This window comes from Sciurus carolinensis, chromosome 15 (genome assembly GCF_902686445.1).
Source record: "Sciurus carolinensis chromosome 15, mSciCar1.2, whole genome shotgun sequence".
Taxonomy (NCBI): domain Eukaryota; kingdom Metazoa; phylum Chordata; class Mammalia; order Rodentia; family Sciuridae; genus Sciurus; species Sciurus carolinensis.
In genome coordinates, this window is record NC_062227.1 from 78579131 (window position 1) to 78601619 (window position 22489).

The 22489-nt window shown below is 55.0% G+C and overlaps 2 protein-coding genes across 4 annotated transcripts in view; one reads left to right on the plus strand and one right to left on the minus strand.

The window, feature by feature from the left end:
- The window catches only part of C15H18orf63 (chromosome 15 C18orf63 homolog), a 115462-nt gene extending 110836 nt beyond the window's left edge, over window positions 1–4626 (plus strand). The window contains exon 12 of the mRNA XM_047526242.1: window positions 4360–4626. Within this exon, the coding sequence (XP_047382198.1) occupies window positions 4360–4626 (267 nt within the window). The remainder of the gene's footprint in view (window positions 1–4359) is intronic.
- A 3454-nt stretch (window positions 4627–8080) lies between these two features.
- The window catches only part of Dipk1c (divergent protein kinase domain 1C), a 31311-nt gene continuing 16902 nt past the window's right edge, over window positions 8081–22489 (minus strand). Inside the window, exons 4-5 of one of the 3 annotated variants that reach the window (XR_007105250.1) lie at window positions 20920–21523; window positions 8081–8360 (exon numbers count right to left, since the gene is read on the minus strand). Coding sequence is in view for 1 of the 3 variants with exons in the window: in XM_047527025.1 (XP_047382981.1) it covers window positions 21308–21523 (216 nt within the window). In the remaining 2 variants the exon portion in view is untranslated. Of the gene's footprint in view, window positions 8361–19006; window positions 21524–22489 lie in introns of those variants that run through there. The other 2 variants (XR_007105251.1, XM_047527025.1) reach the window with 2 other exon arrangements.

A 22489-nucleotide genomic window follows, 5' to 3' on the forward strand; every position in this document is an offset into this window, starting at 1 on the left:
CCTGCTGTTAACCCCGAATTCTGCAGAATAAGGCCTAAAGTACGGGGCATGCTCTGACCGTGTTCCCGATCAGATGGGCAGGGTTTTTAGCCCCTAGCTCACACTTGTGGCAGCCCCCGGCTCCTCAGTGACTGCCAAATGCCAGCTCTGTGCTGCGTGGGGCATGGGGGAGGGGGAGCGAACACCCGCAGACTCAACTCCTTCCTTCCTGCAGGTGGAGGCACGTTGGGAACTTCACAGGGCGTGAGGCTCCCATCCTGACAATCAGCTGAGGAGTCCCCTACAGGGGGCCCCCAACCCGATCTTAATTTCTACATGTTTTATGACTGTTATGGTTGCAATATGAGGTATCTCCCAAAAGCTCATGTGTGACACAATGCAAGAACTTTCAGAGGTGAAATGATTAGATTATGAGAGATGTAACTGAATCAGTGAATCAACCCACTGATATGGATTAACTGGGTGGTAACTGTTGGCAGGTGTGGCTGGAGGAGGTGGGTCGCTGGGGGCTATGTATTTCGTCCCTGGTCCGTAGACCTCTCTCTTTGCTTCCTCATTGCCCTGTCCTGGGCTGCTGTCACCATGCCCTTCATCCATGAGGCTCTGCCTCACCTGGGGCCCAGAGCCACGGAGTACACTAGCAAGCACTGAACCTCTGAAACTATGAACCCAAATGAGCTTTTTCTCTTCTATCTTGTTCTTGTCAGATATATTGGTGACAGTGATGCAAAAGCCAACTGAAACAATTACTTTATCAAGCATTTATGTGTGTTTCAAATGGGCCACCCTGTGAGGGGTGGCCTCAGAATTGGTCATGTTGAGGAAACTCGGAGGTTAGGGGGCAGCATAAAGATTTCCAGGGGCTGAGGATGTGCCTCAGAGACAGAGCACTTGCCTCACATGTACAAGGCTCTGGGTTCCATCCCTAGACCACCACCACCAAGAAAAAAGAATTCTCAAGTAACAAAGTAACAAAGTAACCAAGGTCAACTTGAAAGACTTGAAAGGAAAACCCAAAGATGGTATGTCCTAGTGCCCGCAGTCCATTCTTCAGCCTGAAAGCTGTCATTGACCCCTGGACGGAGGACAGGACAATCTCTGCCTCTCCCTGCAGCATGCCCGCCCCTCGGCCTTGTGCCTGGGACAGTTGCCTGGTCTTCTCTAATCCGTCTAACTTTTTGAAGTGGGTATGTTTTTTCATCCCTCTTTCTACTGTGGTGGAGCACATATGGCATGAAACTACCAGGTCACCCATGTTAAGTGTAGAGCTCGGTGGTTCTAAATAGCTTCACAAAGCGGCCGAACCCACCCCTTCCCTCCTGTGGGTCTGAGACTGCCCACTGGCACAGGCTGCTCCTGGCCCACCCTGCAGCAACCCCAGCGCCATCCGGTTCTGCCCTGCAGTCGTCGCTTCTCTACCTGAAAGGGAACATGTCCCAGCTTCCATCTAAAATGCGGGGGCTGCAGCCCAGGCCCTGGCCTAAGGCCACTTTCCCCCTGGGGTCTCTGAATCCTGCTGCTCAGCTGCGGACCTTTCTAAAGGATCCTGAGCAAGAAGAGACCCCGCGTGACGTGGTGGGAAGATGTGGTGGATGGGGAGGGGCTAACTGGAAACAGGTTTTTGAGTCACATAAGGAATTTTAATACTAACTAAACGTTCAAGAGCGCCTCGTGGAGGGCACCCAGTCCTGGCGTTCATGTGGAGGGTGGCCTGGCAGGGGCACTGCGGAGGGGCCGCAGCCCTCCTGGCTTTGCCCACCCTCCATGCTGGGCCTCTGTGGTCTGTTTTCACATCTCTTCGGAGCCTGCCATTCACTGGACTATAATGCCTCACTTGATCTAACTGGTGACCCAGAGAGCTTCAAGTGACGCTCTGCGGGTGGCCGATCCATCGTGCAGGTGTCCAGTTTCCAGCTGCAGACACCAGGTGACTCTCCCTCCCACCGTGGGCTCTGCACTACCCCGCCCCACCGTCAGGGCTAAGGATCTCAGCCCCCGCCCACCCCACGCGACCAGGGACAGGAGAAGCAAAAAGAGGAGAGGGAGGGAGGAGGCTCAGGGACAGAGGCTGTCGTCCACTGACTGGATCAGCCTCGGCCTTCAGTCAGGCTCCGACTGACCAATAAGCACGGACACTCAGCATCCCCCAGCCCAGTAGAGCCATGGGCTCCCTGCTGTGTGGCCAGAGGGCAGCACCTGCTGGCCCCTGGAGCAAGTGGAGCCAGCCACGTGTGATGTACTTCAGCTGACATCCTCAGCCACACACAGGGCGCTCGCTGCTGCCTGTTCCAATGTGACGAGGGAGCCCAGCAGGCCTCCCTGCCTGTCACTGGGCCCGTGGGACAGGGCTGTGGGCCTCTACCCTGAGATGCCCTCCTGCCTCCTCAGGACCCTCATCTCAGCACCCATGAGCCAGGTGACCCCCTCAGAGGGCAATGGGTGAAGAACAAACAAAAGGCAAAGGCAGAAGCGAGCAGGGCTGTCCTGCACCTCAAGTCCTTGTGGGAGTCTTCCCAGCTCAGAGGGGCAGGGCCCCTGCCGGATGAACAAGGCCTGCTGCGGAGTGTCTACTCCCGCCCGGCCTCTGCTCCACAGCCCAGAGAAGCTCCCTGGCCCTCCTGCCCCCAACCAGAGGCAGCAGCTCGCCATCCCCTGGGCAAACACGGTGTCCCACCGGCCAGAGGAAGGTGACCCGCCACCCGCCAGCTTTCCTCTGGGGTCTGCAGGGCCTGCTTCCTGTAACCAGCACAGGGTTTGCTTTGCAGGTCAAGGGTTCACAGTCAGGAGGGCGTGAGCGCGCAGAGGCCCTGGCCGGCATGGGCTCCAGGTTGGGGCAGGCTCTCTGTGACGGGGCAGGGGGCGCGCTCCTTCGCTCACCTCCTGCGGTCCCCATGTCAGAAGCAGATCAAAGCTGGCACAGACTAGGAAGGGGACCTGGGAGCAAGGCAGACACCCACGCATGTCCGGAGACCAGAGACGCTGGCACACAACTGACCGCAGCTGCTCTTGGTCTGGTGAGGGGAGAGCAGTACAGCATCTTCACACACGCCCCCCTCTGCGTTGTAACCAAAGACGCACCTCGGATCTGGGGACTGAAACCTCGGGAGAAATCACTTCTGGGCCACGACTCTCCCTGTGCCACGGTCACCCCAGAGCTTGAGAGGGCCCGGAAGGTGCTCCCAGAGGTCTCAACCTCCTCACAGAGCCGGCTGCCCTGTCTCCTGTCCCTGGAGGAGGCAGGGCAGGCCCAGCTGCTGGGCTCTGGGAGGCTGGCCTGTGTCCACACCCCAGCAGCCAGGACCCACGCCGCAGTCTGTGCAAGCTAACCCTCTGCACCTTTGGTGTCCAGGTGCAAACGGTCCGCATAAGTGCCATTGAGAGCATTTCCAAAGGGGCAAAGCTCTCCATTCTGGGACCTGGATGAAAAAAAAGTCAGTACGCCACAGGTTTTCCTCCTCCACAGTGTGATTTTCATTCTCTCCTGCATGTATGGTATGTGAGCTTCTCGCGCAAGCTGTTCTGGGCCGTCCTGCTTCCTCCTGGTAACACGCGCTTGTAACTGTGCTGGGGCCTCACGCCAAAGCTCTCAGCCGCGCTCTGAGTCCTCAAAAACAGTTTTCTTCACAGGCCGCTCTGACCCCGGCAGCCTGCCCGCCCACCTCCCGTGATTCCTATCCCTCGCCGCCCACAGGGCCTTGCCTGTTGTCTTGGGGGTCTGGCCACGGGCTGCTTTCTAGATAAAGCAGCCTTGGCACTGGACCAGGGTGCGGGCAGTTCCAGACCGAGTCACGTTCACACGGAGGCAAGACTCTCCCAGGACATGACAGCCCTGGGGCCACAAGCCACTTCCCCTGCATGGAGTCTCGCCGTGAGTCCAGAGCACAGACCTGAAACCATGATCAGCAGCAGGGAGACAAGCGGGAGGAAGGGGCCTCATGGTCCCCGTCTCAGAGCTCTTACCGGAGGAGCTGGGAGGGCTCCTCACTGCCTCGCTCTTCCCACACGATGGCAGGACTCACAGTGTCGAAATAACAATTCTCAGGCCTCCATGTCACACGCAGAGAAGCCATCAGTGCAGCCACGGAGACTGGTTCACAGTGGTCACTTTAATAGGAAAGGTGAGGCCTGAGAAGGCCAGCAACACGGCTCGGGTCAAAATGTCGCCTGTTCAGAAGCTCAGGAGAACGCTGCCGCACCCTCGAGCGTGTGTCTGAGCCCCAGCCCTGTGCCAGGCTGCCGTTGGCCCTGGGGCCCAGAGACAGATGAGGTCCCGTATCTGTCTCTGTCCCTGCTGGAAGAATGACCAGGTGACGCGCTGTCTGCCAAGAGCTTCTGAGGGACAACCGTGTCTGACCGCAGACCGGGAAGCGGAGGCACAGCACAGCAGTGGTGACGGTGACCTGCGTCCCCTGTGCCCTCTACGCCTGGCTGTACGCCTCAGACCCCTGCAGGTCTAGGAGCACCAGAGCCTGCTTCACAGGCCAAAGCCGAGACCGCAGGAGTCTGCGTTGCCTCCAGGTTAACCTCCAGCCAGCAGAAGCCTTCGCCGACCTGGCCTCCAGGCCGGCTGTCCCCGGACCTGTCCATGCGCGTGTCTACCTGAGCCCAAGCCCAGGACAGCAGTGAGTCTGCTGCACTCGAGGGCAGACGAGGATCGTGCCAGCAGGAGCAGGAGACGGGCTTCAGAGGCGGTTCCACAGGTGGTCTGGCCAAGGGGGCCTGAGATCCTGCCCCTCTGCGGGCTGTGCCCTCCCCAGGGCTCCTCTTGGCTGTGAACCCTTCACACAGCTCATTCTCCCTCTGGAAATCTCACAAGAGAGGGAACACATTCCCACACTCAGAGGAGGGGTCACAGAAACACATTTCCAAGCCGTTCTGAGCATCAGTGGCTCAAAGGGGTTTTTCATCTTAAATGACTTTATTTGGTGTCAAAGACAAAAACATTATTATTCACTCTGGCTTTAATGAAAAGAATGTCTCTTTTTAAAATACAGCTATTTAAGTTCAATAACTCTATTCAGAATCTTGATGTCCTTTTAAAAACTCCCCCTTCCCTCAGCCTTCCTTCAGGACCTTGTCAAAGGCTCCTGGTGATTTGTAATCTGCTAGTCTGCATTTTAATATCTGCAGCTGTGAAGCTGAGAGCCACCCTCAAGTTGGCGTTAGTGAGATCTTGCTTCCAGGGAGAATAAAGTTTCCAGAACAGTGTGACTTTAAGTTAAAAGAGCAAAATAACAAAGTGAAAGCTGAGTGTTTCCCTTTGGGACCATGATACCTCTGTGTGGACGTGATCTCTGCGTACAGGTACAGCGATGCTGATAACAACTGACACGTCTCTGGGTCTCCGTCTTTCTTTTGCATTCCACAAAGAGACGCAGAGGTGAGCAGCGCAGTGGTGAGTCCTTACCCTTCCTCACAGCGTCTCTGCAGGGGCAGGTGACACACCCTCCCTGGCTCTCTCTGCCATCTTCCTACGACCACCTCCACCCCTTGCTGTTTGTCCTCAGACACTGGGAGCCCTGACCTCAGGAAGTCAGTTCTCGCTCTCTCCAACAAAACTCCCATGCATACCACACAGCTGGTTTTAGTTGCATTCAGAAGGTGAATGAACCTGAAAATCGCCTGCATTTGGCCCTTCATTCAGACTAAGGTGCACAGTAGGTGATCAGTGACTCCCTCAAAGACGTCTGAGTCCTGATGCCTGGCGCCTGTGATTATGAATTTTTCGCAAATGTGATTAAGGACTCTGAGACAGGAAGATTGTCCTAGATAATCTAGGTGGGGCTAAGCATGATCACCAACGTCCTCATGAGAGGGAGGTGATGTGACCATGGAGGCGGAGCTTGGAGTGATGGGGACTCAAAGCCTGGGAACACTTGCAGCCACCAGAAGCTGGAAAGGCCAGGATTCCGCCACGGAGTTTCCAGAAGGACCCAGGCCTGCTGACTCTGTGACCCCAGCCCAGTGAAGTTGCCTTGGACTTCTAGTCATCAGAGCTATAAGAAAGTGAATTTATGTGTCTTAAAGCCACTAAATTTGTGGCGATTTATTATAGCAACCATAGGGAACTGATATGGGCAAGTGACACAAAAGTTTGGTCCCCCTGAATCATGCTATTTGCTTCTCTATAGGTAGAGTCCTTAGGCCCAGGAGTTCTGCAGTCTGTGGCAGAATGAGGGACTGATTTGTAAGTGGGACATTTTCCACCCACTCTAACAGACCCTCCTGCCTCAATTTACTAGTGTAAAACTTGGACCCTGGCCTCCTGGAGGAACTATACCCAAATCCTTCTGAGCAGGCTAGGGTTAGCTAGTTTTAAAAGTTGTCCCAGTTGATCATTTATTTTTCAACACCAACATCTGACAGACCAACCTCGCTGAGCATCAGAATCCCACGAGAAGCTCTTTTAAATGCCAAATCCACTGACATCCCAAGAGATTCTGATGGAGGAGAGTTGGGAGGGAGCCTGCCCATTTGCATTTTTTGAAGGTTTCCTTGGCAATTGCTGTAGTTTGGATTTTTAAATGGTCCCCAAAGGCCCATATCTTAAAGGCCTGGGTCCCAGGAGGTCATTGAGAGGTAGGGTCCAGCGGGAGGGCTTTAGGGCATGGCGCGTGCTGCTGAAGGGACTGTGAGACCCGGCCTCCTCTTCCACTTTCTGCTGGCTCATCACAAGGTACGCGGCTACTGTGCCAGGTCTTCTCCTCACGACACACTGCCTCCCACAGGCCCAGAGCACTGGGCTCACGCTGATCACAGACCAGAACCTCCAAAAGTGTAGGCCAAAATAACCCTTTCCTCTTTTTAAGTCGATTATCCAGGGTGTTGTTATAGTAACAGAAAGCTGACCAGCACAGCCATCTCTGGGCTGTCCGGCGGTTTGGGAGTCCCCACGGTGCACACCCAGTGCCCGGGGGCTTACTCACCTGCGGGAGCCAGGACCTTGCTGTGTTCATACTAACTGTTTACATGTCTGGCGCTTTTACAGGTTGCTTACTACTTAAGAAACCTGGGGCTGGGGATGTAGCTCTGTGGTGGAATGCTTGCCAAGCATTCACGAGGCCCTGAGTCGATCCCTTGCATCAGAAAGGAAGGAAGAAAGTTAGTTTTTCATTTGTTTATGATCCCTTTATTTCTAGTGCTTAAGAAACATTTTTGTTACTCTTTTAATTTGTTCTAATTAGTTGACTGACTTATGTCTACTTTGCTTTCCCCTCAAGGCAGGATTTTCCAGAGCAGGGTAACAATTGTGTCAAAGGGGACACACATCAATCACCTCACTGTGCGTCAGGTGCCAAGCCTATGGGAGCAGGGGATGGCCCAGGAATGCCATCTAGAAGAGAGGACAGGCGGGAAGGGAGAGTGGCCCCCTGCCTGGTGGGGGTGGGGGGAGACCGAGCCGTGTGAGGAGACCTGAGCCCCATAGATGGTCTATTCTGACCCACACCAGTCCCCCACTTGAGCAGTGAAGTCCAGGAGGGGTCTCGGTTCGGAGCTGACAGTGACTGTCCGGTGCTTCGCCATCCCTGTCACTGTGCGCTGAGCTCCGCTGGCGTCCCTGAGGCGTCCAGAGCTCTGCGCGACCCCGTGCCAGCCCCAGCACCTGCCCCCGCCGTTGTTCACCACGCTTCCAGTTTTTCTTCCCCAGCCCATTTCTTTGTTTAGTCCCCAATAAACCTTCTTTTATTGATTTCCATGTATAATTTCCAAGGAATTAGGGGCCTTAATGTCACTTTCAATTTCCAAAGTTGGTGGCAATTGAGAAAAGTGCTTTCTTCAGATCAATACTTCTCCTGACTTGACTTTGAGCTATTAATCATGACTTGTTATGTGATTCCGTTAGAAAAAGCAGCAGGGACCAAAAGCAAATGTGGATATAAACCAGCTGGTTTTCCCTGACACCGGTCTTTGTGGGGAGGCCCCTGTGCTTAGAGTCAGAGGGTGGCCCGTCCCCACTGCGTCCCCACTGGCCACCAAGCTCATTGTCACATCACTAGCAATGAGCGCCAGCTGGCAGGAGGCACTTCAATGACTGTTCTGCGGCTGTGTATCGACACTCACTTCCTCCCATGGTCTCCGATCGACGGCTCTGCTGCCCATTTCAGCAGCTTACTCAGCATTATAAGTTGTTTACTGTCACTAGTCAACTTGTTGGGATCTCCTGTCTTCAGTGGGTTCTGATCCAAAACATGACAGCCAGTTGCTCCCTGGGGTCTGTCCTTTGAGCCTGGGGGCCCTCTCCACTGCATTGCTCCCCAGAACCCTGCCCCGCCTCAGGGCCCGCACAGCCGAGTTTGGCTGCAGGTGTTTGGCTGCAGCCTTCGGCTCCCACACCACACCAGCGGCAGAATGAGGTTTTCCTGAGGGTGAGAGCAGTGGAAGGGGGTTAGGAAGATGACAAAGCTATGTCCACAGTGCGCTGCAGAGCTGCCTCCCAGATCCAGGGAGAAGGCAAGGAGAAGGCCGAGACCCCGCCAGCTCCCCGTCCCTCCTGGAGCCAACCTCGCCTCTCCAGTGGCCTGGCATTGTCCTCAGAACACACCCTGGAGTTCCGGGGCACTCTGGGCTGTGTGGACTCAGCCTAGCAAGGCCCCTGGTCCCCTCACCAGCCTGTCTCTTTCCATCCAAATATCAAGCTGGCACTGACTGGCAGAATTTCAACACAAACTCTCTCAAACTCAAACACACACACACACACACACACACACTACCAGTTCAACCTCACCGAGTTGCAACAGAGTCAAAAACCCAGAGGGTGCAAACTTTGTCCTAGGACTCCATTTCTGCAAGTCCAGGAATTTCCTGCGTGGGCCAGAGCGCTCTCTTGTCTTGGCCACAGTGGAATTTTTCACCCACCGCAACCACCCCAAACCCTTTCAGATTATGCCTCTTTGAACCAGCCAGGAGAAAGGAATGGGATGGTTTCTGAGACATCTGGCAGCTCCCCTAACCTCACAAAGACTTGGGTAAAACTTTAAAACAACACTTACAAAGGCCTAGTGGACAAGACACCCTGCAGCTGGAGGCAAAGGGAGGGAGGTGGAAGATTAGGGGTGAAGCGTGGCTGTTCCTTCTCTTACTCTAGGGCTCCACCCTAGCCCCCACCCCTTCACTCTCCCCTGCCAGGAACAGGGATGCTCTACAAGCTTCTGGGCTGATGGGCTCCACCACTGCTTCACCAGGACTTGGCACCAAGCTGCAAAACTTTCTGTGTCATCTACACTTTCAGCACCTCTATGGAGGTCATGTCTCAAAAATAGAACCTCTGACTTAACACTTTCTTTGCAAAATAAAATAGCCTCAGTGTAAGGTATTTTTTAAGAAAATACTACCATAGTATAGCTAGATGATTGACAGATTGATTGGTTCATCCATTGATTGATGGGGAGTAGAGACAGAAGATGGGTCGATGGATGGGTGACATTGATAGATGACTTAAAGACAGTCACTCTCTCCAAAGGTAACACCTTCCAGCTGTCCTCTTTGCAGGCACCTGAGCTTTCCAGCTATTTGATAGTTGAAAGTTTTCATCTTCCAGCTCAGCTGTTCCATCACACTGGGAGGAGATGGCTGCATTGACAACTTCATCAGGGATCTCAGACCTATGTGTTCCAAGGAAAGTCCACAGAAGAATGCGTTATGAGCAATGTGGACCCTTGGAAGCAGCGGCCAGAACAGCTGTCTTCTGAGGCCCTTGCCAAGGGGCCCGAGATTCATGCACCAGAGACCTCAAGTAGAGATTCGCACCCACCCTGCCGTGAACCTTCCAAGTCACCATATGGCGCTTCCTGTTCTGTGAGCCCCTCCCATTAGGGTCCCCGGGAGGGGAGGCCACAGCCCCAGGAAGGTTTGAGAACAGAGTTGTAGGATGGATCCAAGAACAAATGGTATGGCCAAGACACAGATGTGCTCCTGCACACTTCCAGCAGACCCTCGCACCCGCCCACGCTGGTCCCCAAGGGCTGCGCAGTCATCCTCTCCTCCGGCCAAAGGGGACTTAGGGTGGACGGCTCTGCCATAGCCCTCGCTCATGGTTTGGGAATAAAGATACTTTCTCAGTATCCTCAAGCAGGAAAATCAAAAGCAAGCTGAGCAAAAGCAAGTATCAAAACTCCAACCATACTTTTTGATAAACAACTTTCACGAATTTTACAACCTGCTTTATTTGCCTGACATATCTGAGTTTTCTGCCTGTGGGGGAGGCAACACCAGTCCAGTGTCCCTGATCCATCACCCTGCAACAGAAACCGTGAAACCACAGGCTCACCCCGTCGAGGAGAAAGAGGCAGGGGTTCTAAAAACATGACATAGTTTCCTATATTTAGGATATGGTCTTTGTTACCTGCTTTTCCCTCCCTCCCTAAAGGAGGTGGGGAAAAAAACCGAGATCATTTGCCTCCAAGGCTGCAAATGTAAAGAAAAGTCCATATCAGAAGCCAAATTCCAACCAGATGACATCTTTGGGTTCAGTACTGCCTTGAATTTTAAAGCACTGCAGAACGAGCAGAGGTTTCCAACAACGGTTTTCCCTCTGGCCGTGGGTCTAGCAGGCCACAGCAGCCATGTCGGGCGGGGTCACACTCACAGGTCCCTGGAGCTGCAGTCGGGCCCTCAGGTGAGACAGCCGTCAGTGTTCTTCTGACATCCCGTAGGGCTAGGGAGCACATCTGACACAGGGCAGGGCAGCTTGGCGTCCCAGACTCGTGGGACAGTTTGCACCGAGCACCGGGGCAAAAATAACCTCGATTTTTATAGACTAGTATTTTTTCCAAAGTCTTGGCCCATAATCTTATTAAATGTAACGGTTCAAAATAAGTTTCTCTGGGAAACTTTAAAACTAGGGGCAGCGGGAAAGCTACGGACACGGTCCCTCTGCTGACCACCTCGAAGTTGACCTTTCCAGCTCCCCTCTCCAGGAATAGCCCTGTCTCCTTGACATCTCTGCTTGAATAGGGACAGACCACACTTCGCTTGTTGAAAACTCAGCCAGCTCCTGGTCCCCCACAAACCTAAGTCTCTGTGGATGACAACCTGTCTTTCCTCCAGCGGCCAGGAAACTTGGAGGGTCTAGGGCTCCCTCTCTCTCTGCCCACATCTGGCCTGTGGGCAGGTTCAGTCCAGAGGCTGTCCACTCCCCTGTACGGGGCCTCCCAGGCCCAGCCCTGCCCTCGGGCTCCTGCAGAGCCTCTTGCTCTACCTGGAGTGCCTGAGGTGCAGCCTCCAAACTCCACGCCCATCCTCCCCTCAGAGCCCAGCCCTTGGGACAGCTCTCTCGGCCCCTCTTCCTCCTGGCTCCTCTCTGGACTGCAGGCCTCCAGAGAGCTCCCTCACCACCAGGATCCAGCCTCATGGGCGGTTTTCGTCAGTTTTTTTGCCACTGTGACCAAAAGACATGAAAAAAACAATTTTAAAGGAGGAAAAGTTTATTTAGTGCTTAGAGTTTCAGAGGCCTCAATCCATAGACAGCCATTGCTCTGGGTAGAAAATGTGGTGGATCATGTGTGGTAGAGAAAAGCGGCTCAGGACATGGCACTAGGAAACAGAGACTGGAGAGGGAGAGGGAGAGGGAGGGGGAGGGGAGGGGAGGGGGGGAGAGCCTTCAGTTACCTACCACCCAGTCAATCCCCGCGGGGGATTGAATCCCTGACTGGGTTAAGACTCCAGGGCCCGATCGTGGCTCCTCTGAACGCTCCTGCATTGTCTCACACATGAGCTCTTGAGGGACACCTCACATCCAAGCCATCACATGGCCTTGCACAGGCTGTACCCCTGAAGACACTGCCTTCTCTGATGGCCCTGCCCACTCCATCCCCATGTGTCCAGCAAGCCACCCGCCCAGCCTGCGCCTCCAGAGTCACCCCAACCATGCAAACATGAGTCGCTGTTTGTTCTCCATGTTTATTTTCTGCCTGCCCTGGTCCCTCTGGCCCTGAATGTCAGTTCCTTCCTGTGGAGGGGTTTTGTGTGTCCTTCTCACTGACCTGTCCCCAGGGTGACGCGCACGGCAGGTATTCAACAGCACATCAGATGAACAAAGTTAAGGACGGACGTTGTGGCATCAGATTTCCACTGCACATCAGTCACTCTGACTGTGGCCGCGACCCTGGGCTTTTCCGCTGAAGGGTAGGTTTGTGGAGACTGGTGACAAAGCTACCACCTCAGTCCAGATGTGAGGTGACAGCAGGGCTGGGCCACAGGGTGGAGATGGACAGAGGCAGGCAGATCGGGCCACCGGAGGTTTGGGCAGCAGGCAGGTCAGTGGAAGGGACAGCTGGGCCGGCGCTGGTGGCAGACGGATGGACGAGACGGGTGCTGAGCCACACCGCGGGCTGGGCCCATGCTGCTGGCCTCCCGCCAGCTCACCAGGTTGTCCCAGAGCACAGGCTGCACGCCGCCTTGCGCTGGGCTCGGCCCTGCCAGCTTTTTTTTGTTTCGTTTTGGTCGCTGGTTGTGGCTCTCAAAGCAGATTCCTTTCATCTCACCGTGGATGGAAGATCTCAGGGACTCGACGGAGGGCTACCCACATGGAGTGGGTGCCAGTTAGCGCTCACGAACGGGCTGTGTCACTCCCGCCCGGGAGGGAGAGGCGGGAGATGAGAGGCCCCTGGTTAGCGGAATCCTTGACGGCAGGCACTGCAGCCACTGGGAGCAGGGGCAGTTTTGAGGACTGACCCTGGGTGTGCATGTGTGCAGCTGAGTGTGCACGGTGTGCGAGACTGTGTGCTGGGTGGCGCTTTTCACCAGAAGTCAGGTGCAGGCCGTCCTGCAGGCCCCTCCGTGCAGCAGGAGGGTCACGGTGCCTGCCGGGTGGGGCCAGGCTGGCTGCGCCCCAGAGGCACAGATCAGGGAGCCGGAGGCACCGGCTGGGAGTGGCCTGAGCACGGGCTCTGGGAAGGAAGGCCGTCCCAGGCTGCTGCCCACAGCTGACCATGAGTGAGAAGCCTCCCCACCAGGGCCAGGGGGCGGCTGCTCCTGTCCCGGGGCCCAGGAGAGTGGGCTGCCACCTGTCCTTCCTCCAGGTGACCCAGAGCTCAGCTGGAGGGCCGGGGTGTGTCACGCAGTGAAGAGGAGAACCGGCCATTCGCCTCCCCAGAGGCTGCATGCGTACTTCGTTAGGAAGAGCTCGGGGAGTTTTTCCAGGCTATAAGCTGCTCTCAGTGGAGAAGCTGCTTTGGGAACAGCTCCGTCCTGGACTTCTGAGCTGCCGCCATGAATGAGATCCACAGCTCTCACGCTCCGGTGAGCTTTGCTTTTCTCACCAGGTCCGTCGTCCTGAAGGCGAGAGTGCCGTTATTTCCCAGACGGCGCTGAATGCAGGGCTCTCCTGTCGGGCCTGGACTCCCCCTGCTCAGTTCTCCCACACAGAACCCGAGAGCTGGGCCATCTGCAGCGGGGTCTCCACTGGGTACCCCAATCCAGTCACAACTGCACCGCTGGTCTCGCACCTCACGGTGTCCGCCCACCCTCCCCACCCTGCACCTGTCTAGGAACCCCTCAACTCCCACCAGGAGTGGTGGAGCTTTGCGGTTCGGAGGGACACACTGACCCCCACCCCAGTCCACTGCCATATTTGAGCTTTCGGGTACCAGCTGATCCCACCGAAGGCTCTGAAAGGCTGTCACAGCTCCTGGCCACGGGCTTTGTCCTGCTGTGCACCTCCTGAAGGCCACAGGGACTTGCTGGGCTGGTGCCCTGAGCAGGCGGCCAGGTGCATATCCGTGTCGAGCTCTCTGGGCCTCTCCATCCTGGCCAGAGGCAGAGCTGAAGGCAGAGAGGTCGGAGCAGGCCTGGTGGGCGCGAGACCGCGAGAGAAAGCAGGAGGCAGCCCTGGAACCGCAGCTTCCCTGGGTCGGACTCAGAACCGAACCAAGCTAGTTAGACACGCTAGTGCTTCACGCCTCTGGGATTTCCTCCCGCCAGCTGATGAGCCTGGGGAACAGCCCTGGGCACAGCTGTGACTGTCCCGGAGGGACCGTCGCCCGTGACGGTGACACTGACCAGGCCAGGCACGCCTCCCAGGGCCTGGCACTCTTTTCTCCGTGTTGGTGATGGCACTGGTGTGAGTTTGAATGTGCATACATGTGGACGTGTACTGTGAGTGTGAGTGTGTGTTTGCATGTGCATGGACATGGAACAGTGAGCACACATGTGCATGTGTGTGCTGTGAGTGCAGCTGTGTGTCCATGCATGTACACCTCTGTGTGTGGGTGTGTGAGTGCCCCGTGTGAGTGTGTCTCTGCACGCATACTTGTGTGGGTGTGTGCTATGTGAGTGTGTGTGTGAGTGAGTGACCTTATGTGTGTGTCTGCACATGTACACCTCTGTATGTGGGGTTGTGTGCGTGTGAGTGTGTGTGTGTCTGTGCACGTACACCTGTGTGTGGGGGTGTTGCCGTGCGGGTGTGTGTGTGAGTGTGAGTGTATAAGGCAGGGCTTCTGTCTGACCTCTGCTCACTGTTTAGACACACTTGCAGCTTGGACGCTAAGAGTCTCCCGGCACCTTCTGTCACCGCCAAGCTCACTGGCAGAGGACACGCTTCTCAGATGGTGTCTCACTAAATTCCTTCTGTCCTGGGTGGAACCCCCGCCCTGTTGGGGAGACCCCTCCCCATCCTGGGTGAAGTGGTAAATTTTAGGTCGTGTGTATTTTGCTCCAAGCAACAGGTCGCGTGCCGTGCTGACCTTACTCCTCAAGCACAAGCTGAGACATCGGTGCCCGTGTCTGTCAGCGGTTGCTGTGGAAATGAACCCCTTGTGGGAAACCTGTGGGCCACGTGCCCCGCACAGAGCTCCTCCAAGGACTGAGGTGCACTCAGTAGGTCACAAGTTGCTCCTGAACTGGAGGCCACGCGGGACACTCTGGAGACTCCAAGAAAGGAGACCCAGGAGGGCCTCCACGCCCTGGCTGCTGCCAGCAGCCTCCACCCCCTGGCTGTGCGCCCGGCATCCATCTCACGCAGAGGGCTGCACCTCAGGAGGGTGGACGCAGGAGACTCCTGGGACCCCGATCTCAGCAGACAGCTGGCCACAGTGGGATTTGGAGATGAGTCCAGCAAATTTTGTAAGGAAAATCGCGAAATTCAAGATTCATGAGAACGGAAGGAAGTTGTGCAGGAGCCCTGGGGAAGAGCACTGGCCAAAGGGATGCGGTAGCCTGCCCGAAGTCCCCAGCCCACCGCAGACCATTCGCCCGTTGCATCTCCGTCTTCAAAGAAACGCCAGGATGTTGGAGAGGATGAAAGGAACAGTGATGAAAGAAAATGGCACCACAGAAGGCTTGACAAGCTGAGACGGCACCCAGGGGAGGCTGGGCGGAGGGGAGGTCGGGCGGAGGGGAGGTTGGCGGAGGGAGGTCGGCCGGAGGCCGGTGGCACCTGCAGGTCAGCTGCTCTGTCTGCATGGACCCCGTGCCCTCCCCACGCTCTGGGAGTTGGGCACCTGGAAGACACGGCTTTAAAGAAGGGCGTGACCCTGATCCAACCAACAGTCCCCCTCTGCGCCCTGCTGGGAATCAGGAGCAGACAAGAGCGTGCAGGGCCCTGAGCTTCTTCCTCACTCCTCCCTCCTGGTCAGTTAGACCTTCATGCTAGAGGGCAGCGCGGGAGCACACGAGGACCCCTGAGCTATGGACAGGGCCCGCACCATCATGGAGACGAGATTTCAGGTGTGGCAGCTGTGGAGGGCTGGAGTTCTGCTTGGCTGACCAGTGAATTATTCAGTGCGAATCCACCCGCCACAGAGAGGGAGAGGAGACTGAAACTTTGCAGCTGCACCTTGATCTCCCGCCTCCTGCACCCTTCACCTACATGTCTTGTTCAGCTCCCTGGAGAACATTCACACACTGAGGCCAGGGAAGTTTTAAAGTCACAAGAGCTGATTCCTAGACCTAGACCAGGCTTCTGGCTCCAAGTTCCAGAACCTTCTGTAAGTACCCGCTGACTGTTCCACACCAGTTCAGTCCATCTGCCCTGATACAGCAGCCAGTCCAGTCCAGCTGGGGCTGAATAGTGAAGGCAACTCAAGGTGACTCAGAAAAAACTCACTGCTCAGGTGGAAACCTGTGCACAAGCTGCTTTGGAACAACTTAAAAAGGGAGGTGTGGGGATTCTCATGGGCCCTCTCCTGGAAACTCTCCGTGTGGGCCTCTGTCCTTACCGTGCGTTCTGTGCTTTTGAGGTACACCTTTCAAGTCTCTTTATGTTCAAAAACTTTGAAAATCAGAGTGATCGTGTGTCCTGAGCCACCCGTGTGCAATGCTCTGCTTCTCTCAGACTTCCACTGTGGAAAACAAAGCTCGTCGCCCTCGAGGGCAGGGACAGGGACAAGGACGGGGCAAGGGCCCCCACCCAGACCCTGACCCACGGCTAAGGGCCACATGCCTCTCCCTGCTCCCTCAGACAGCCCTGGCCCAAACGCCGTGTGACACCTTCACAGGTTCAGGACCGAGCAGGGAAATGGCCTCCCAGAGGCGGAGCACGTGGAAGTCTGCACTGAGCCGAGCCTCCCACACCTCGGGGCAGAGACTGCAGGAGGCATCAGTGCGGCCTCTCCCTGAAGCACCAGGGGCCAGGGTGGCCAAACCAGAAGATGGCGGAAGAGAGAGATTCTACAGGGGACTGAAGGGCCGGCCCCAAGCAAAGGCCTCCATCCCGGTGCCTGGATTCACAGGGTGTGGCTGGCTGGGTTCTACAGGACCAATGACGCACACAACAGTGACGCTGCTGCCACCTCACTCAGGAGGAGCCACCGGCCGTCGGAGCCAAGCCAGCACGGCACCCCTCCTGTCCCCTGGGTTTCTGCGCCTGCGCTGCGGGGGCCTCTGCGGGCCCTGTGCTGCAGAACCCATCCTTCTGGGGCAGGAGGCACTGGCCAGGGTCCAGGCGGGCCACGTGCGTCAGGAGAACTGGCCCACCCCAGGTTCTACTCCACGCCCCGCATGTTGGCTAAGGGTCCTCCTGCCTCAGATGCAGCCATGTCTAGTTCCCCTCATGATGGGCTGCGGAAGAGATGGGGAGCGGGGCAGGGAGCGGGACCATTCACCCCCTGAACTAACAGATGCTGGAGACAGGGTGGCACTCACTCACCAAGCTGGGGTGCCAGCACAGCAAATCAAACGTTCCTTTATACGCTCACGGATTTTAGAAATCTTCAGCCAATTCCTCTACCTCCAGCTATTCAAAGAACAGCTTCTGAATCCAGTTTAAAAATCGCTGCTCTTCTGATAACTTACGGTGCTGTCCTGAGTGTTTGTCCTGGGTCACCAGAGGCCTGGGTGGGCTGGGACTTTGCCCAGGCAGGACCTGGGAAGCCAGGCTGCTGCTCCAGGAGGAGACGTGCTTTGAACCTTCAGCCACTCACCTCATGTGAGGAGAGGAGAACCCAGAGGAGGTCTGGCAATGTCGGCAGCGTCTGTAAATGTTTGCAACATCAAGTGGCAAGGCCAGGAAGTCCACCCCCTCGCTGACCAGTTCAGGTGTCTACAAACTCATGTGGCCTGACCCCCTGTGATCTCCATGCGGAAGCTTGTTAAACCTGCCAGGTGTTGAGGTGTGTCCTCTGAAAGCCCACCAGATGTTCCACCTGGAGTTGTTTCTGTCATCAGAAGACCATTCTAACCATAATCCATCAGGATACATTTTGAAAACTGGTCTCTGACAAAGAATTGGATGGTAATGCACGGCTTGCTTTAATTTGGATAAAATTTAACTTGCCTTTATAAGCTTCTCAAGTCCCATCAGCATATCTCTGAGAGAGTCTGTCTACTGTGAGTGTTGGTAAAACAGAATTCACAGAGGTAGACGTTTTCCCCTATGCTCAACTAGGCCAAGAAGCATCCTGCTTGGCACATTAAAAATATTAAAAATGGTTTTGAGATGCAGTTCCCTGATTGCTAGAGATGTCGAACATTTTTTCATATATTTGTTGGCAAATTGTGTCTCTTCTTTTGAGAAGAGTCTGTTTAGTTCTTTCACCCACTAATTATCTGGATTTTTTTGGTGTCAAGTTTTTCGAGTTCATCTCACTCCAGTCAGAATGGCGATTATGAAGAGTACAAATGATAATAAATGCTCACAAAGATATGGGGGAAAGGTACACTCATACATTGTCGGTGGAGCTGCAAATTAGTGCAACCACTCTGGAAAGTAGTACGCAGATTTCTCAAAAACTTAGGAATGGAACCACCATACGATCCAGCTGGTCCATTCTTTGGTATATATCCAAACGATTTCAAATCAGCATACCGTAAGGATGCAGTCACATTGGTGTTCATAGCAGCACAATTCACAGTAGTCAAGCTGTGGAACCTACCTAGGTGACCTTCAACAGATAGATGGATAAAGAAAATATGGTACATATACACAATGGAGTGTTACTCAGCCATAAAGAAGAATGAAATCGTGGCATTTGCAGGTAAGTGGATGGCACTAGAGTCTATCAGGCTAAGTGAAATAAGCCAGACTCAGAAAGTCAAAGGTTGAAGGTTTTCTGAGAAACCTAGCAAACCCATAGGGGTTGGGGAAGGAGACAGAATAAGAAAGAGAAAAAAAGGATAGGGGGAGGACTCCATCAAAATAGAAGAAAGATTGGTAAACTTGATGAAGGGGGTTGAGGTGGAAGGAGAAGGGACGGGAGAAGGAAGACGAGTGGAATCAATCTGGCCTGACTTCCCTAGGTGCATCCATGAATCTCACCCTCATGTACATTCACAGGACACTAACTATTAAAAAAAATCAAAACTAAAAGTAAATAGCAGAAAGATCAGCAGCATCCAGGTAAGGGAACGGGGTGGGGGGAGTACCAGGGACCAAATTAGAGCACATTATAGTCCATGTTTTACAATCATGTCAAAATGAATCCTGATGTTATATGTAACTAAAAAACACCAAATAAATAAATAAACAAACACAAATATTAAGGATGGGACTGTAGCTCAGTGGCAGAGCACTTGCCAAGCGTGTGCTAGGCCCTTGGACTCAATCCAGGACCACCAAACTACAACAATTAAGTACTGATACACACGGTGCTTTTATTGCACTATATAAAAGCATTATCTTGCAAGGGTTTGAAAATAAAAATCAAACAAACCTGAACTTCACACAGATTGTTTAAGAGTCTCTGTCTCACAGGGAATTCTCCAGGCTGGGTGGGGAAGTGCATGAACCCGGTAGCCAACGTAAGAGGAAGGAGATGAAAAGCTCCCTTTCAGCAAGCAAACCACTGTGTGTTGGGTAATTACACCCTGCACAGTCTCCACGGTAAACAGAGCATTTGTTTCCATTTTGGTGGAAATGAAAACTAACTTTCCCCTCACTGGGAGACTGGTTGCCTGGCCAGTGAGCCCAGAGCCACTAGGAAAGGTGGCAGGAGCTGGGGCTCAGGCCCCAAGGGCGCAGGTGGCAAAGCCCGGGGCCTCCGGCCTCCCCAGTCTCCACCAGCCTTCCTGGGACCCTGCCACCCATGATAAGCTGCCCACGGGAGACTGCAATGGAGCAGGGGCCGGGATCTCGCCCGGCTCCCGGGCCCATGTCCTGGCGGTGGGAGTCTGCCAGCTGGGGTCTCAGTTCACTTGTGCCACAAGAGTCGGACATGCTGCTGACACAGAAGTGGGTCCTCGGGTACAGGACTGGTGGAGACCCTGTCCCCCTGTGTGACAGCTGGCAACATCCGATACATTGCAGGGAGGGACGGGCGGGAAGAGCAGGTCAGTGTGGCCACCTCACGCGTCTGCAGGACCGCAGAAATGGGCTGGCGGGATTGTGGGATCCTGGTTTCCCTTGCCACATCTCGCTGGGAGTGAGCTGGTGCAGACAGGCCCACAACGGAAATGACCCCAGAAGACCTGGAGAACCTTGGTGTAGATCAGAAAGGGGCTGGGGGCTGGGGACAGAAGCTGTCGGGAATTCTTCAGTTCATGCAGTTTCGACACTTCGGCTTTTGGCCTTTTCTACTTGGAACCCGACATCACCTCCTCATCCCGTCCTGCTGTGTCTTTCTGGACTTCCCCTCCACGCCATGTGTGGTTCTAGAAGTTCCTGCAGGACTCGCAGGTCCCAGCTTGAGTGGAAAGCCTCGCTGGCTCCACGGGGCCCCTCGCCCACCCTGCCAGGAAGCCAGCAGAGGTGGCTGCCTCCTGTGGCTTCCGTCCACTGCAGGAAAGCGCATCCTGAAGAGCACGACCGACCAAAGAAGGCTCCCGTGCCTGCGGCGTGGCCCGTCAGTCGGCAGGCAGGAGCTGGCCTCCCACCACCCGTGGGCCCTGCCCACGCCAGCATGCATCCCGCAAGCCCACGGCTCCCTGCTCTGAAGGAAGTCGTGCCGTGGTCAGTGGCAAAGTGCTCCCTAAAACACAACCCGAAAAATCACCTGATTCCACAGAATGCAAACCACAGCGGCCACACACCCTCCCAGGCAGAGCCCGCGCCCCAGGGCGACTAGCTTGCTTCCTTTTTATCGTATTTAATTTCCGAGAAGGTCACTCATCTTTGCTAGCTGAGCAAGCTTCCCCCAGGCACACAGAGACAGAGCCCCCCACGTCCCACGCCCACCTACTCACACTCACATGCACACAGATGCCTGCACTCGAGCATGCAGTCACACCCATCCGTGTGCATATGTTCACATGCACACTCCTTTAGGTGCACACGCTTACAGCGTAGATAAACACTGATGCAGGTGCACACTCACATTCACATGTGCACACACAGGCATCCTCGGACTCCCCCATGAGCAGTAGCATGTGCACAGTCATGCACATTCATGCACACACACGATGCAAGCACACACACGTTCACATACTTGTCTGCACACACTCATGTGCACACACGCATTCATGCTGCTCTTCACAGACACACAAGCACATGTGGGTACACTCATGCAAGTCCACACACCTGTGCACATCCGTGCTCACTTGCACGCTCACCTGTGTGCACACACTGGAGTGGCTGACAGGGAAGAGCAATGGGATCTTTTGCTCTGACTGCCGGGCACAGGGCTCCCTTCAGGATGCGGCATGAGCGGTCTGTTTTCTAAGAGCCCCAGCAGGAAGACGCCCTGTAACCCGCCGTCATTTCAGTTTCAGGGTGTGACAGGAGGGTCAGATCAACGAACGTGATCGAGCTGGGGCAGAGCTCGGAGGCTTCATCACAGCGGCAGAGGCGAAACTCGACAGCACTGGCAACAGAGCAGCCAGTCCTCACGACACCTTAGAGATGTTCATTTGCATAGTGAAAACGTCTCCTCATGAAAGCGGCTGCAGAGGACATGGCTCCCAGGTCACTGCTCGACTGCACACACTGAAGCCGGGGTGTCTACTTCTCCGCCTCCTGCAGCTCCTTCAGCGCGGCTTGAAGGAGTCTGCGAAGCTTCCAGAACACGCTGGGGGCTGCTCTCCAGCTGCCTGCGGAGCCTTCTGGGTCTGTGCACTCCCGCACAGCCTGCTGTAACTGCAGCCGGAGCTGGAAGGAGACGGCGGAGCTCTTGAGAGTGGAGGAGAACCAGTGGCGAAATATTTTGTCACAGATGACCTGAGGGAGAAGGATGCGCAGTGAAGTCAGGGTGGCAAGTCATCTAAAGGCTTCCCAAGTCCATAGCTGGTTCTGCAGTGGGCTCGCCCCGCTCCTTCAGGGAGGACCCTGCAGAGGCCACCGGACTCTGGGAGGGCCTTTCCCTTCTGCAGCGGAAGAGCCCCACCCCAGAGAGCGGGAGCCTGTCCCCCAGCGGTAGGAAACCCACTCCAGCCTGCAGCAGCGGGGAGTCCTGGGCCATGCTTCACAGAGACCGAACACCGTTCCAGAGAGAAAGAAAGGGGCAGGAGAGGTCCTCGTGGAGTCAGCTGCTCTGTGGTCTCAGCAGCGGCCCTGCCCTGCCCCCGCTCACGTGGGCTGTCCTGTCCACAGTGGGTCAGAGCAGCAATGCTACCACCTGACAGGGTCAAATGGAGCGCAGCGAAAAGTGGCACAGAAATGTGCTCCGAGCTTTGTGAAAGAGCCCATCTGAAGAAAGAGGCCTCTTCAAAGGAGCCTTCGAACTGTTTTATTTTAGAAGCAGAAGAAAAAAATTAAGCCACTATCTCACAGTCATTACTTCTAAAAGGCTATGAAATTCACTGATGCCTAAGGTCTCTCGGAATGCCCAGTTCAAACATTTGCTCACTGCGCTCGCAGCGGCCCCTCCTGCCCAGAGCCGGCCTGGGCACCGCATAGCGAACAGCGCTTCCTTTCCCACCTCACACTTGCTGTTGGCGTCATCCAGCAAACGCCTCCATTTTATTGCTTTGCTAGTTCATAGAAGACAAATACCCTTAACTTTCATTTCCCAGTCCCTACAAAGGCAAGGATTATTTTTTTAAAAAAATTTATTTCTTTTTTGAATCAAGAACACATTTTCATGTGCGGACTTTAAACTGTCCTGAAGAATATACCATAATCTCAATCTCCAACCAGCCCAGGGTTCTGGGCTCCCCTCTGAGGGGTGACTGCTTACTCAACCAT